General features: G+C 35.3%; 1 protein-coding gene across 3 annotated transcripts in view; it reads left to right on the top strand.

The window, feature by feature from the left end:
* The window catches only part of LOC124182332, a 122,147-nt gene extending 115,569 nt beyond the window's left edge, over nt 1-6,578 (top strand). For all 3 annotated transcript variants that reach the window (XM_046569442.1, XM_046569443.1, XM_046569441.1), the window contains exon 19: nt 315-6,578. In XM_046569442.1, coding sequence (XP_046425398.1) covers nt 315-527 — 213 coding nt within the window. In that variant the 3' untranslated portion in view covers nt 528-6,578. The remainder of the gene's footprint in view (nt 1-314) is intronic.
* Nucleotides 6,579-17,405: the final 10,827 nt, after the last annotated feature.

Genomic DNA, 17,405 nt, shown 5'->3' with positions numbered 1-17,405 from the left:
GGTTGAAATAATATTTGTAGCATAGAAAATTTTGAGAAACATTGAAAAGACGTCGTTTATTCTATATCTAATTGTGAAAATTTGGCCCATTTAATTGCTGTCATTATTACCCCTCAAAACTCTGTAGAGAGTATTCAAGCAATTTTTATCTACTGTCTCCGAATTTCCATATTCTTGCAGTGATATTTTTACAAAGTTAATGCACGGAATAAAATTTGGGACATGCTTGATTTTGCACAAATATTTTTGCAGACAATTTACTAGGCAAGCATTTTTAGCAGTTTGACTTAATGACCTATTTTTTCTTATTTCAGGGCGCGCTTTTCGAATCGCCTCATACGGACGAGAACGACGTGCAAACAATATCGCATAAATGCGAAGTACTGCCGCTTGAACCGTACGCTGAAAAATTGAGCAAAGAGCCCCACAGATACTTGACGATATATGACAACAATGACATATATTATTTAGCCGGATACTACGATCCTACAACTTACCTGTTGAATATGCAGCCGGGTGTTGTTTGAGAACAGCTTAAGCTGAGGATTAAGTTGTCCGGGGTAACTTAATCGCGTGTCAGCTGTCAAAATTTGCTAAATTGATGATAATGTCTTCGACTCAGAACCCCGTGTAACAAAATTTGCGACGAAGTTAAAAATCACATTAAATATATGACCTCAAGTCGAAGTGTAACGTGACAAACATCGTCGTCGGTGAAGGCCTTATTGTTGATCGGTGTCAGTGTCGCGGCGAGATCATCATCTTGGCCTAAAAAAACCCATCGTGTTCACCTGTCATTCATCCAGATATCACGCAATGATTTCGTAATTGGGTCAAGAACAATGACTGGCAAAATGATTTTCGTCAACGTTTAAATCGCGTAAAGTTTATAAATTCTGAGTACACCTACTCAGAAGTTGTCGAAATAAATTTGACAAAATGGAATAAGAAATCTGGACGAAGTTTGAAACCTGGCAAATGTGTTATATGACCATTATCCTTGTGTGGTAAATATTTACCAGCGGAAGTCATGCGAAGCGTCTTAGAGATTTTGAAACGCTACAATGACGCGAGTGAAAAACAAGAAGACATTTTTTTTCTCTCCGTGTAGTCGGCTTATAAAAATTGTCTTGATAATCGCCATGACCTTGAGCCTTCGCTTGACGAGATAATATCGCGAAAGTTCAAATTACATAATGAAATACAAGTTTAACACTTGACACGTATATGAAACAGGGACGACATTTTAATACAAGTGAATATTTGTATTTTCAACATACACACAGTATTTAAATTTAATGAGGCGAGATCTATCGCCGGAACACGTTACTGAACGGTGATGTTTCAATATTGTTTATGTTTTCATTTTTTCATCCGATTCCAATCAACTTCAAGATTGGTAAGTGCAGCTAAAATCGGAAGAGATGCAATAATAAACTGCACCGAAAGGCATTAAATGCAAACAATGGTGGCTAAAGAATCTGTAAATATTGTAAATATATTTGAATTTTTATCGTTGATTTATAGTTGTACAAAAATACTATAATAATAATAATAATAATAATAATAATAATAATAATAATAGTAATAACAACAACAACAACACAACAACAACAATAATAATAATAACAATCGTAATGATAGATTGTACCATAGATTTAAGAAAACGCCTATTCGCTTAAGATTAATTTACCATTCAAGAAATCAGTTATGCCGAAGAGAACGCAGGATATCGTGTAAAGAGTTTTCGCCGTCAGGACCAGCTTTTTCCAAGTCACGCGTGACGTCTGTTGTTGCCCTTTACAAAAATTTTGTTTATTCCGGCTATACGATGCGAAAAAATTCTTTCCTATCAAATAATCTGCCTCGACACTCACAGGTCACGGTGAAAGTTCGTCAAATGAATAGATATGTAATTTCTACGCTTGCGGAACAAGTTTTTCAACTGATGCAACTATTGAAATTTCGTGGAATATTACTTACAATTAGTAATCATTTCGTGTTTACATGCTCTGCGAATTTCGATACCATAATCAATTACGATCTGAGGCATGACTTTAATGAATATAAGTAAATTGACATAACGATCCGGGTTAAATATTCAGAATCGAATTTTACACAGCTTATCGAACGTAAATGCTATTTAAGAAAAAGAAAAAAGTAATAAAAAAGGCGAACCTTTTTAAATTACACAAAAATGATAACTGATTTACGAACATTGACGTGTCGTATTAACAATAAAATTACCCAAATGGTCCAACACGTAATCATTACGACGCGCGACGGTCTCCATTTTTAAGTTTAATTTCATATTTTTCTTCTTGCTAATATTAATCTTCATTGTTAATTAGTTTATCACTCACAAAGTTTTCCTATCAATTTAAACTTACGCGCTACCGTGCTTCTTCCCAATTGTACATAATCCGTACGTATGAAAAAAAACATATATGCGTACATATGAAATAACATATTATTATTGTTTATAAAAGTAAGGGCACAGAGTAAAAAAAAAAAAACAGAAAAAACAAAAACATTAGTGATACGAGACACGGTGCTAAGTAGTCTGTAGTTCGTTTTCTTTCTTTCTTTTTTTTTCTTTTTTTTTTCTAATCAATGTTACTAATCACTTACCGAGGAAATAAGGTATTACGTTGAATAGCAATCACATAATAATATACAGTTTGAGTTGAAGTTAACAGATATGTTAAGTAAACTATATATCATAACTCTTAAGTTTCACAAGGTTACAAGTTGTTCGGTTTATACGCTTGAAACGCCACTTTGGTCGTTGTTCTGTGCAAGAATTTAGATTAAGGCAAACTTTTCTATTATATATACATAGCTTTTATATTGAATTGAGAATATCTTTGAATTATTATTATTATTAAATTATATACATGTATGCATCAATTATTTACACGCGCCTGTCGGTTTCAAGGTGTGTATTTCTTTTTCGCTTTTATTCACATATGTGAAATATCATCGTATCATTATCATCGGCTTGATCGATACATCGCTTCACGTGTTAGTGTATCTCGGTCAGTATCGAATTTTTTATTTCCTTTTATTGATCGACGCGACATTGTTACGTATTCGTTAGTTAAAACCTATATTATTTTCCGTTTCTTTTTCTCCTTAATTTTTCCTTTTTTTTTTTTTTGTTTTTTTTTTCACCCAACCCCTTCAATCAATTCGATAAGACTTACGAACGGTATACTAATTTCAATGAAATTTCCATTATAAACACACGTTTGATATTTAGTACTTGAGCATATTAAAGTACAATCTAGTACAAAGTAAAAAACAATAAATATGAAATACGGAGTACGAAAAGTGTATGATGAGAAACAAAAAGATACTTATAGCCATTGTAATTTTTTATGTACATAGGTATATACATTAGTAATTATATTATATATAATACAGATATATGAATAAACATCGGCGCATATATTATACGCATATTAAGGTAGAAGTGAGTGAGGAAAAAAAATATATACACTTAAGACGCACTTAATTGAATTTATAGAGTAAAGAAACAATTCAGAAGTAATTGAAATATTTTGATTAATCTGTCCATAATGGTTTAACGAATATATATATATATATATATATCGTTATATATATATATATTTTTTCTTTTCGGTTTGTAATATGTATGTATACATATTTAAATATATATACACAATATACACACTGAGGTGCATGTATATTATAAAAAAAATTAATCAATAAGTAGTTAGTATATAGTATTTTTCCATAAAAACGTAATTATTTAGCTCAGATTTAGAACCTAACAGATACAAGATTACAAGATATTTAGATATTTGATAAAATATGAAGAGAAGAAAAAAGAAAAAGAAACGAAACATTGAAATGAATATGTAAATTGCTTGTAGATTTGTAAATAGTTCGAGTAGTTCGGAAACGACGGTATCGCTTGGCAAAATTATTCTATAACCCCGTGGCGTGACTAAATTTTTCTGTACAATCGTAACTACGAGTATATAAAACGTGATGATTACCAATCGTAGATTAAATGAAAATGATCGATGTAAAGTGACTCGGAGACATGACAAATAATGTAACAAATACGTTAAAACTTCTACGATTCGATGAATTGAACGAAAGAAAGAAAAAAAAAACAAAAAAAAAACAGCAAAACAGAATTATTTCTGAGAGATACCGGGGTTTTCAAAAATCGCGACTTTTAGAATTTACATGGAATTGAGGCGGTTCATGAATTTAATTAGCGAAGAAGAAACGTCTGTACGAATTATTATTTCCGTATGTTTTTTCTTCTTCAACTAGATTAAGATTTAGATACGACGATTAATTGAATAAAAGTATACCACCAGCACTCTTAGTCTACCTGAATCGTGAGGGTTTTCAAAAGCCCTTTCAAAATTCCGTTCATATTTGCATGGTTTTGAAAAATTTTAACAGCACTAAGTGTATAAGAGAAATTCAAATGAATATTGTCTAGAGGTAATATAATTGTCACGAGTAAGTCGATATATTTTCAAGAAAAAACATCTACGTACATATTTTGAAGAATATCTAAATTATTAATGCATGTAATAATTGTTATAAGATTAAAATAATGGAAGAACAAGTTTAAGGAGTTAAAACGCGACTGTTTGAACCCAAAAGTCTGAAAAAAGGTAATTTGGTTTATATTTTCTTATGCGATTTATAAAATTGTAACGCGATACTGAGGTTGAATGAGAAGAGAAAAAAAAAAAAAAAAATTAATATTACAGAGTATAAAAAAGTAATTCACATTTTCGATATCCTATTTAAGGCGTGTACATATATATACGAAGACTTCTGAATTCCGAGGTAATGATAATTGTGATGAAAAACATTGGTAAAAATTTTAACGTTCTTTGAAGAAAAACAAAAAAAAAAAATCGATAAAAAAAGAGAGAGAGAGATAGAGAGTAGAAGAAAATTCTATTTAATCTAATGAATATGAATATTGATTGTATGCATACATACATATATTATATAGATTATACGCATACCTCAATTCTGTGTAAATAATTTAAGGGGTAACTAAATTTAAGATTTCATTATATATACTTAATAACGATAATGAAAAAGAAAAAAAAAAAAAACCACACACACACAGCAAACGGAAACGAACTAAACGTAAAAGAGTTGATCACGTTTCTTATATAATGCTTATAGAAAACGAGTCGGCATAAATAGCGATTAGCTATCACTGTCTTATAAACTCTTAATGTTAATTAATGCAAATTGAATTAATAATTATTATCCTCTTATTGTTAGTTAACGGAATTAACTAACCTCTTGAATATAGTACATATATAAATATAGTTTCCCAGTCGCGAACTAACAACACAACCATATACACACCGTTTATTTCTGTCAACAGAATATTTGCCCAAACAATAAAAATAAAAATCAAACAATTACTCGTTTTTAAGTACGCCTATGAAATATACAGTTTCACAGACACGGTCCAACCTTAAATACCGTCCTGTATACGCGTGTTATTTATTTAAACATCAAAGTGCAATCGTCGTTAATCGCAGTGCAACGATTTGAATGGAAAAAAGAAATTAGTTTTCTTCTAACGAGAATAAAAAAAAATATCTATCCGAATCGTTCGGTGAGTTACATTATGAGAAAAAAAGAATATTCAAAGATGAGAACAAAAGAGGCCGTCGGTGCGTGTTTTTTGAAAAAAGAAATTCAAGCGATAAATGACTGTGCAGCGAGAAACAAAAAAAAAAAAAAAAACCGCTTTCACCGCCTTTTTCATTAAATTTTTAGTTACAAGCACTTACAAAACTCTTGTATAATTCTTCTCCTCGACATTTGTAAATGGTGAAAATATTTTCTTATTTTTCTCGTCAAAAGTTTGGCCGAATTGCCGAATGCCGTTAGAGACAGAGTTCGACGGACGTGAGAGGAGGAGGCTCGGAGCAGATTCTTGGCAACAAGTCAGAGCTCAATAACAAATTCTTTCCTTAATTATGCAAATTATCCTAAGGCAGAGGTGGTTCGCCTTTCACCCCGCCGGCATACAAGGGCCCCCGGGTTCAGGGGTTGTTACTTCTTACGAGTACGATACTTGAACAACTACCCCCAAAGGTGTGCTAGACCTTCGAGTTCTGCCCTCCTCCCACCTCGTCCCACTCTGCGTACGTCTATTTCCTTGTTCACCAACCGTTTTACCAAGCCCAGTAATTAATTGCGCCTCGGTTGTTGTTTGTTATAGTTTATATCACGTATCCATGCGCAGACTCGGTTCCTTTTAGTTCGCGGGGTGAGAGGGAAAGATCGTCGAGTAAAATTGTTGTTCAAAATTAAATTTCCAGGTACGTGTAATTTCTACGTACTTTGTTAAAGTTTGAAATTCAGATGAACAAATTTTGAGATCAGATTTTCGCCAAGTTTACTATATTGCAACTTATCGGAGAGTTAAAAATTCCGGTACGTTCGTTGAGGGATCAAAAACTATCTCGAAATTGCGTTGTTGATTACCTTGAGGCAATTTCGAGAAAATTAACGATCTTCAACATGGTTTTATTGTAAAACTTTGCTAGCAAAATGCAAAAAAATTATTCCACGTATTCGAAAATTTTTCGATACACTCAAAGTTTAAAATTTCAATAAATAAGACCAGGGATTGAAGTTGGCAAAAATTCGTTTGCGATTGCTTGCAATTCTGTAACTAGTCAGGTTTACGAAACAAATCGTGGTGTGAATTTTGCGTTCTATTAATCCTGTAAAATTTCTCACAGTCAGGAGATAAAATCTGATCTGAAACATTATAGCCAGCATCGAATCTGGCTTGAATAGAAGTTTTCGTCACTGACTTTGCAAAGATTTTCATGTTTTCATTTTATCAGAAGTAGGTTGAGTAACTTAATTCAAACTGAGCATCCCTTGCACAAACACACACATACACACACGCGTGGATTCACATCCGTTCGCATAATTTCCGTTATTACGACTTCGCCGAGAGATCTTTACTCTGTACGTGTTCCCGAGTGTTAGGTATACAACACTGACTATAGAGTATCACGTCTTCCCGTACACCGATATACGTATGGTAATTATATTCAGTTGTTAATGAGATAATTTCAAAGCATTCGCGTGGAAAATTAAACATCCAACATATTTTTGTAAGTCATTATTCTAATTTCGAATGACCGTGGAGCGTGTCAGGGACGTTTTTTCGTCGGACGGTATAAGTTTACTCACTAAATTTATCATCTTACGTACGGTTTAGTTCTTAAATAAGATTTGACAAACTCAGAAATAAAATCATTATATTGTTCCGAAATGACATCGACAGTAAGTATGAAAATATTGAAAAACTATTCAAACTCCGATGTCCGCGTTAAAATAGTTGATAAAATATTTTTCGATACGCTGTATAAACGAAATGAAAATTGTACGTTTCGATATTTTAGTAAAACTAGGAATTTGAAAATTTGCATCATGTTTCGTTTGAATGTTGAGAAGAAAAAAAAAAATACTAACATCTTTATACTTTTCCCATTCTATCGTACAGACATTAAAAAACAACAAATTTACGCAATCCGTCGAAACTTTCGCTGTTGAAAAATTTGATATAAACTCCGCTTCGAATAGTCTGAAATGTCGTTTAGTATGGGTAAAATAATTCCTTGCACGGAAACAGAATTGCCACCGTGTTCCGCACGTACAATTCGTATACCTACATATTTTCTGCGAGCGTTCCTCTTACACACATATATATATATATATATATATATATGTATATGTATATATATATGGATTTCTGCAGCGATTGGTGGTGAAAAAAGTGAAGGGTTAAATCGTCGATATAAATGCGCACACACGGCTCTCGAAGGGAGAAGCTGTCGCCTTTAGTACAACGTTAGAGGGTCATTTCATCCTGCTTCAGCTACTCTATCGCGGTGAAAAGAAGACATTCTCCGACTCGTATCGAGTTTAGGTATACAGACCTATGGCCCTTGCTGACGGAGCTAAGAGCCTCCAGGGGTTCTCTCTATGTCTAACCATAAAACTGGATAACTCTCCTCAAGCCGAATAGAACAAGCGTTAAACATTTTCAATCGAGGAATTTATTTCCTTGTTAAAAATGAAATTACACGGCTGGTGTATTTAATATAAAGTAAACAAGTAAAATAATACGGTACTTTTCTCCTTTTACTTACTTACTTTAACGAGCCGAACTCTGAAAATATGTCTGCCTGTGACGGGTTTTTCTCCGTCCAAGATTTTCGCAAATCCGATGACGACGAAAATAAGTCGTAATGCTGGAGTGGAGAGTAATAATTTTTACGGGGCTTCAAGATTTTTATGACGCAACTTTATTAGAATTTTTCTATTCGATAATTGATTACAGAAAAGAGGCAGTATTTCAATGTAACTGTCACGTGTTATTCGGACGAAAAATAAATGACAAATGAGGGGAAAATTTCGTTTTGCAATTAACGGACGATAATAAGAGATCTTAATTGGGTTCGAGGATGTAAACGAATCGGAAGAAGTTGATTGGTTTTTTTTATTCTCGCGCAGAAAAGTCGTCAAAATACTCAGGGAATGTGAATATTATCTTATCACTGATAATTAAATCTGCGAAATTTCACTTATTATACGCTCGAACTTATACAAAGTGTGTATGTATGTATATGAATACAATCGATAGTCGATTTAAGACGATCAGCGAAGAACCTGTCATCCATCTCGGATGAGCGTCGCTGCTGCTCATCCTGAACCCATTTAGGTGAGATTTCAGCAGTTATATAAGTGTCGTCTTAGCAATCCTACCTCGAGGTGTTGATAAACGTTACGTGATTGTGTGTGCTGAGACTGGCAAGCCTGAGAAACGAGTTCGATGCGAAAGCTTTATTCGAATAAATTAAATTTTCACGTGCAGATGCGCAGTTAAACGGGAACAAATCCGTCGCTGTTACTACGTTTAATTTTTGTGGGAAAAACCGCCTGGATATGATGAAAAATAATTTGCGAACCGGTAAAAAAGATCGATCGAGGAAACATTCGTTGAATTTTTTTATAATTATTATCGCTATTGTTATACCTTTGTTATCATCGGAGTCCGTGCGGACCGGCAAAGGCGAGGGGATGATGTAACGATATAATTAAATTACCCTAATTACACCCCAGCTGCAGACGTAACAGTGAGTTGTTGGTAGGTAACTACCTACAACGGCGAGTTTCTTTTTGTTGTTGAAATTCGTCTTCATCAAAACCCCGTAGGTTATAATTCGGAACCCGCAGCCGCGTTTTCGCTATTTTCTGACAACGGTCGATGAATGTCCAAATAATTGATGATTAAGGGGAAGTCGAATGCGGATATAATTAATTGAGTAAGCAATCCTTTGTAAGCAAATTTGGAAATTTAATTTACTGGCGAAAGACTTGTGTTTCATTTTTATTTAATAACTTACCGTCGACACGGTCGATCGAAAAACTTCTGTTTATAGACGGAATTTTATATCTCTCCTGGATCACTCACGCAGGTAGGTCTGATACTTTGTAATTACGCGCGTTTTTACCCCCAATTCGTACGTTTAGCCTCCGGCGTACTCGATGTAAAAAATATCATACAAAACTCGAATATCTCTGCGGATTAATAATATCTGACCCAATTTACCGTGAAATTGATCCAGCCCAATCATTTTAGTCTTCCGGCGATGTCCTACGATTCAAGTATTATACGTAAATTAGGTGCAAGTTTATTATACATACAGGTATATAGGAATACATAGGTATAAAGTCTATATAGGGGATCACCAAGTACATGTATATATTTATATATACACACAATGTAGAAAATCACTTAAAAAATTCAGTCAATTGGAATGAGGATTGGGAAGAGGATTCGTGTCGTGAGTAAAAATCAATATTTATTTCAAGCAACTGTACAAGTTACGCGTTTGGTTACTAAGAAATATGTTACAATATATATATGCATATATGTATGTGGATAAACAACCAAGTTTTTACGTGAAAAACTGAACGGCAAAGAAATCGATTGAATAAAAAACGGATATTGTATATCAAGATTCGCGGCCAATAATAAATTTACCAAAAGTTGTCCCATCGCGAGATTTCTCTCTCTTCCTCTCTCTCTCTTTCTCTCTCTTTACTTTATTTTACTTTACCCACGTATCCCATTTCTGCGTATTCATATTTTTATTCACTTCTCCATTTTGATTTTATTTTGACCTTTATACCAGTCCTTTTATTGATATCTTGTTTTAATATTGTAACGTATATTTTTATTTATCTATTTATTTTTACGTTTCTGCATATTTATATTCATTCATTTTCACCTACTCACTAGTTAACCATAGTTTTGTTTTCTCTTTTCTCCTACTATCTTAGTACAGCGTTAATTTTAATTTTGGTTTTCTTTCTTATTATTTAGCTTGTAAGTTATTAATTTCTTCTCGCGAGTCTCTCTCTCCCTCTCTTCGTTTTGCGCATCGTATCACATGTACGTCTGTGACAAAGTTAAATTGAAATCAAATTTGAGTCAATGACTAGCTGCTGCAGCATGTACAGGATATATTTTATATTTATACTTAAAACCGTCGGTGACTTATCGGGATGAAAATTACGATTTCTTAATTCTCTTTGTAAAGCCTTATTGTTATTAATATTATTATATTGTACATTCGTTTTCACGCTCTTTACGCGGCTTTTTGCAACGGTTATTTTCGCGTGCTTGCATACGCAATAACATGTAGACAACGTCGATGCACTTTTACCCCGCGAAGTAGCCGATTGTGCTTCCACCCTGTGTCAGCCGTTTTCTATGCCACTGGGTTCCGCCAAAGGCGTATCTGCAACAAAGGGGATCGCGGTTTGTTGTTCTTTTTAGCAATAAGATAAATAAAGTAAAAACTTTTCCGCCGCGAATATAATCAAAGCACAGGTGCTATTTTGGTGGTGAAATTTGCATGGAACAGAAGAACCGACATCGCTGATACGCGATCCTTTCGCGATCGGGGAATAAAATGAAATCGCAATCGCATTGCGACGATGCGAATCGTATGTGGGACAGCTGCATATGCATGGAAAGGGTAGACAGACGTACAATAAAGTCAACGATAACTTCGTCGCATAATATGAAACGGCAACTCTGTGCTTCATCTCTTCGAGAAATATATTAAAGTATACGTAAGAAAAAAAAAAAATTCTGTCACACTGCATTTGCAATATCGGTCGGTTTTTCCAAGTTCACAAGTACAAGCCGTTGCTTCCAGTTTATCATCATGTATGTAGAGTTTTGTTGGAATATTATACTCGGGTATTCAATTTTTAAGATTCGTTGTAGGAGTGTATCATTATTTGGTACGGTTTAAAATTAAATATTATCCATATTCATTATTCATACGAATATCAGAAATATTTTACCCTCAAATATTCAATCACGTATATATATATATATTCAATGGCCGTTCATGAAAAATCACCCCAATTAGATACAGTAATCAAAGATCAGAGAAATCGTGAAATTTTATGCCTTTGCGTGATGAAGTTTGTTCCAACCTCCGAGATTTTGTTACTTTGAAAAACAAAAACTTCAAACCACTATTCGGTCAACTTTTATCATATTCAACATGCGCAGGATACAGCTGACGATATATACACTGAAAAAAATTTCAATTGTTACAGTAACTAGAAGAATTGAGTAAAACAGGTATCGTTAAAAGAACTGTTCGAATATTGTTGGAATTACGAAAAACGAGGTACGCCTAACCATACGATTAGCAGAATCATCGTAATCCTGATACCAGAATGCTTCGATAATTGTTAACAGCTCGTTATCACCGAGGCTGCAGCCGTATGTAAGATGTCTTAGTCGATAGGCACGTGCTCTCGCAGGCGTAGTAGGTAAAGGCACGTGTACGGGAGACCGTAGATTTCCCCATACACTTGATGGAACCACGTGCGACGGCAGGTACGAATCGTACTTTTAGATCGGAGCAGGGGCGCTCCTGAAATCTACTTATATCGGGGCCTAGTCTCAATCTAATTACAAGTAATCGATAATTAATAAATTCAACAGCCTCGCTGACGGCTACGCCAGCCAATTACTTTGGCTAATTACTCGGCGAGATCCGTGCGCGTATGAGGTGTAATATAACAGGCTGTTGGAAAACGATCCCTTATATTGCGGGGGCGGTGTTGAAGTACCGATTTTAAAAATTTTATTTTTTAAGTATAGAAATGACACTTTGGCGAAACATGAAAGTTTCGAATGGTCCGAAAACCGACGATTCAAAGTTCCGAAAGCGCGAGAACGAGAAAATTTAAAGATCCGAAACATTGAAATTCCGAATTATCGAAGATTTTCTGTTCCGTGAATTTCTGACTTGGTGAAATTTCACCACTTTGATCCTTCTCTATTTTTCATCTTCGATATTTATACGTTCAGAATCCTGGTCACTCTGATTTTCGGTTTTTCTGATTTTTTGCACCCACTCGTTGAGTAAACTACGGTGTGCGAGTATATTTCAACTTTCCGAATTTCACTCTGTCGGAATTTTACTCGTCAAAATTTTGCCCAATCGTACGTTGAATTTTCGGAATCTTGGATTTCGGAATTTTGAGCCGTCGGATTTTCGTCCGTTCAACGAACAGTTGTTTGGTAAAAGTTTGAATTCTTTCCTTCAAGTTTCGCCGCCAAATAATACAGAATTAGGCGCTTTCGGAACTTTAATCCCGCCCCATATTGTCAAAATCCGACAGGGTTGAAAAATGAACTAGAGTAAACGTGCACCGTGATAATCGAAGCCGGCAATGCAAGACAAATAGATAAAATAGTAATTGTGTTACGTTGCCCAGAAATTTGGCTAACGGAGTAACTTTTGTATTTATCAATATTTCTTCACAATGACTGGTGGAAAATTTAACGAAAAAATTACTGGGGCTTGGAATTACCAATGAAAGAATAAAACACGCGATGTTACGTAAAAGGATTCGGCAGTTCTGAAGTCGCAGCTCGTTTACTTATCAATTAAAGGTTGCAAAAGTAGGCCGACGTATATAATTGTACCTTCGTTACATCTATATACCTACATAAATGGTCGCGTGGGAAAACTTTTCGTCACGGATCATTGGCTTTCACGTAATTGCCATCGGGAAAACGGCCGAAATTGTGATTTTACCGACCCTAAGCGTTAACCCGTGTGAAACAGATACACGTGTGCGAAATTCGAGGCACGACTAAATGATTGTTACGTTTTACCGGAAAAAAAAGAAGAGAGAAGTAAAAAAAAAAGAAAATAAACTAACGAGTCCCGCTTCGAGGGGACCAGAGCGAGTCCAGGACTTTGACAAATTGGGATCAAGCATGCTCGGTCACGCTTTTGTCATTTCATTGATCGCCGAAATAAAAAGTACTGCATTTTTCACACTCGATTACAATTTTACGGAAGTAAAGATAATTGGCGGATTTAATTCCGCTGATAGGTTATATTTTCTTACAAAACGGGAATCACCGTCGTAAAAAAAAGAAATGAGGAAATTTTAACAAATCGTGTTTCTCGTACCAAGGTGTTCGAATAACGAATGAAGGAATCGGTGAAAGAAATTTACATCGATAGTCTCAATGTTCGCGTAACAAGAGGCATCTTTTTGCTTACATAAGGAGTTGAATTCTGGATTAATGTATCGTTGATTACACTTTTTTTTTTTCATTTATTTTTTTTTTTCTTTCTTTTCTATCCTTTTTTTAAAATCAATTACAACTCGACAGAATCCACGCGACCAATACTTTTTCTCGATTCCGAAATGTTCGAGCCATGTTATCCGTGGCATTGTGCCTGTATCCTTGATCTGTATTGATATTAATGCGAGGTGTTTGCGAATTGCAATAATGGTGGAACTCGATTGCGGAGAGGGAATGTTTTGACGCGTTAGAAATATGGTCGACGGAGCGTAAGCGATATACCGGAAATGTATAATACGTTTTCAGGTTCGCCCGTAGATCTTGGAAATAGCATTTCTATAAGATTGCGGAGAATAAAACCCGCGGAGCAGGAATGAGGCAGCTCTGAATTTACACCACCGTCAGCGATTCGAGTTCCTTCGGCGTACGAAAAACGGGAACACATTTATCTGTATTGGATACAGCGACGCTTCGCCGACAATACGTATGAGCACGATGTACCTGCAGCCCTTGTTTATTATTATTTTTTTATTTTTTTATTTTTCCTTCTCCTTTTCCCTTTACTTTTCCAATCTTTCGGATAATTTCAGACAATCCCCGATAGTACCTTTCGCAATTTTATTACATGCACCCGTATTATATGAAAGGGCGATATTTCGCGCACATCACTCGCCGACTATTGAGGCTAATATAATGTATCGTAAACTATATATATATATATACACGCATACACGCGCGGGTCTTATTAATTTCCGACATTGCACACGTGAGATCAATGTTACACTCGTGTCTCGCCTCTGCAATACAAAAGAGCTTCGGTATCGTAATATATCAGCTTTCGGTGTGCTGTATAAGTTGCCTGTTGTGTATGTTTCGACGTTCATTTATCTTCTCGTTAAGCTTAACGAGAAAAGATTGTTATTTTATAAAGAACAAAGAATAAAAAAATAATATACACGTATACGTGTGTGTGTGTGTGTGTGTGTATCAAAATGAAAACAAGAGAAAATTTAGCACTGATTGCGCAAGAGAGATATTTATTATACGTGCACAGGGAGTAATAAATATTCGTTATAATTCGTTTGGTAAGAAGAACAAAGAAAATTAGCCCTAAATTTTTTAAAACTTTAAATAATCGTGTAACTGATTATATTTATTTATATACTGCAGCGGGATTTAACTTACGGTATAGCTGAAATTTTTATTGAATTTATATTCGTGTTTGGTTGAATTAATGAAATGTAAAACTTTTGGTAAATCACGCGAAGAAGTTAGATATTGTTGGCAGAATTTATGCGTATAAGCGAGGTATTGACAGGTGATTTCACAAACCTGTATCGATATTTAGTGGGGATGGAGAAAAATTTGGCAATAAGCAAAAAAAGTAAATGATCAATATTACGGGGCGTTAATTTGCGAAAGTTAAGTTTCGTTAAAGTTTGTACGAAGTGGATCTTGAAGAAAATAAAATAAAAATTCAATTACAGAGGTTGAAATTTATAGGAACTGTAACTTGTGAAAAGTTGAATATTACAGATTTGCGAAAACGTTGAATTTAAATTATATTAATCATGGAAATTTGAAGGAAGTCTATTGATGTAGAAAATCGAAGTCTAAACGGTAAAGAGTGAAGACCTCGAACGAGCAACATTGACGACCTAAATTTTAATTCCGATAAGCTTGACATCAAAGATCGGCATTTTATATACAAATAAAGAATATATTCTCACGATCCTGATCATTTTGCATAATCACCTCAGCGTTGGCCTTTTTAAATTTTGAATATTTGCATTTCTCTTTCGCGAAGTTGCAATTTTTTCAATATTGTAAACGGTTTGATCAGAAAATACGAAGGTTAGCTTCTTGTGGATTCTTCTACCGAATTTCAATACACGATTACTTGCAAAATCACCGCGCTGTAAACAAGCACTCTCAGCCGAATAACTTTTCACGTCAAACGACTATATACCAGATTCTGAACTATCAGAGTGAAAAAAAACAAAATTAGTATAATCAAATATCCTCGCGGTACTTGAACAGAAAATTCGCACATTTTTAATAAGAAATTCCGTTGACTTTGTTCCCCGCCTTTCAACCCGCCACTCAAATTTTTTTCCACTCTATTTCCGCGCACAACGTACTTATAAATCACCACCCAATCCAATTTAATCCAAACAGTTCAGTGAGCACTGAAACCGCTCGGTTCGGGAAACAATACGAACAGACGTGTGTGAAGCTACGTATTCGTACAAAGCATGCAACAACACGATCTGTATTATTTTTCCAATAATACAAGTCCACGCGAATCCGCGTAACGCGTGTAACGACGATCTTACGTTAGAAAAACTTACTCCGCACGCAAGGGAAAATTTTAACCCACCCCGTACCACCCCCTTCCCCTTCAAAGGATACACGAGCCAGAAGCTTTCCTGCCAACTTCGTACCTCGTGTGTGGATGATATACGCGAAAACCCGTCCCAAGAATGTTCGGAATAATTCGGATGCAGAGAATACAGAGGGATTATTGCTGCAGCGTAGATAATACCGTAGAATTCTATTCTACCGCTCACTGTATAATAATGGCTAACGTGCAGCGTTGGAATAGAAGATGCGCATTCGTCGAGGGGCTGAACAACGTTTGGTATTGTCCGGTTATTTCTTTATTTTTATTTTATTTTATTTTCATATTCCTTCACTCGTTTCTTTCCGTTTCTCCTCTTCGTCTTGCTTCGCCCTCGACGATTCAGGTTTCGCGACGTCGAGGAAAGCTCGAGGTATGTAAGCGTTAAGCGTTCCCTCACGAGTCAACCGTCGGAAACAAGGTTACCACCTTGCTTTGGGGGGCGAGAGAGAAGGAGATAGAGAGAGAGAGAGAGAGATTTTCATCCCCCTAAAATATACTCCTTTATCGAGTAGGATCGCGAAGATGAGAGAGTGCGGCGGGGGCGGCGGAAAGATCGAGCCGGTTTTATGCCGCAGCGCTAAAATTTATCGCTATGGGAGTTCTTACGGTTTGGCGACTAAGAAATTACCTCGTACCCGTATTACAGATCGCGGTTTTATACAACCCACTTATACCTACGCACTTTCTTCTTATAACCATCCGCTCTATTCCGTTGTATTATCCTGTCTTATTATTACTAATATTGCTATTGTCGTTATTGTATAAAAAGCCGGAAGGACGAGATTTCACGATCAATGCAATCGGAGATATTCATCACGTGGTTTTCTCACGTACTATATTGTATAGTAATGTTATTTATTCTGCAAATTGCGTAAGCGGAAAGCACGAATTATACGGGCAGTATGATTCGTTTAGCTTCGTTCTCATTTCTGTTTTTTCACATAACGATATATTGACACGTTTTTGACGGAACGAGGCATTTTTCAAAAGTCCGCTTGTGTTACGCGAATTGGACGCCGTCCAAAGTCCACGTTCAATTGAATTCCGACCGGTTGATGCCAAATTTGCATATTTACCCATACGTGCTGTAGGATCGAACTACATGCACACGTTACAAATATATATGTACATTTATCTACGTGGTTTTTCGATACTGTTTCTTTTTTCTTTTTTTTTTCATTGATCACGATTTTTGCATTTCAGTTCAAACAATCGACTGCGGATTTGCCTCTCGATTCTTCTATTCTTGTTCGAATACCTCTAATTTCCATCGAATTATGCAAAACAAACGTTCATCCGAACAGCGCG

This window comes from Neodiprion fabricii, chromosome 5 (assembly GCF_021155785.1).
Source record: "Neodiprion fabricii isolate iyNeoFabr1 chromosome 5, iyNeoFabr1.1, whole genome shotgun sequence".
NCBI classification, from domain to species: domain Eukaryota; kingdom Metazoa; phylum Arthropoda; class Insecta; order Hymenoptera; family Diprionidae; genus Neodiprion; species Neodiprion fabricii.
This window is presented reverse-complemented; position numbering and strand designations above follow the sequence as displayed.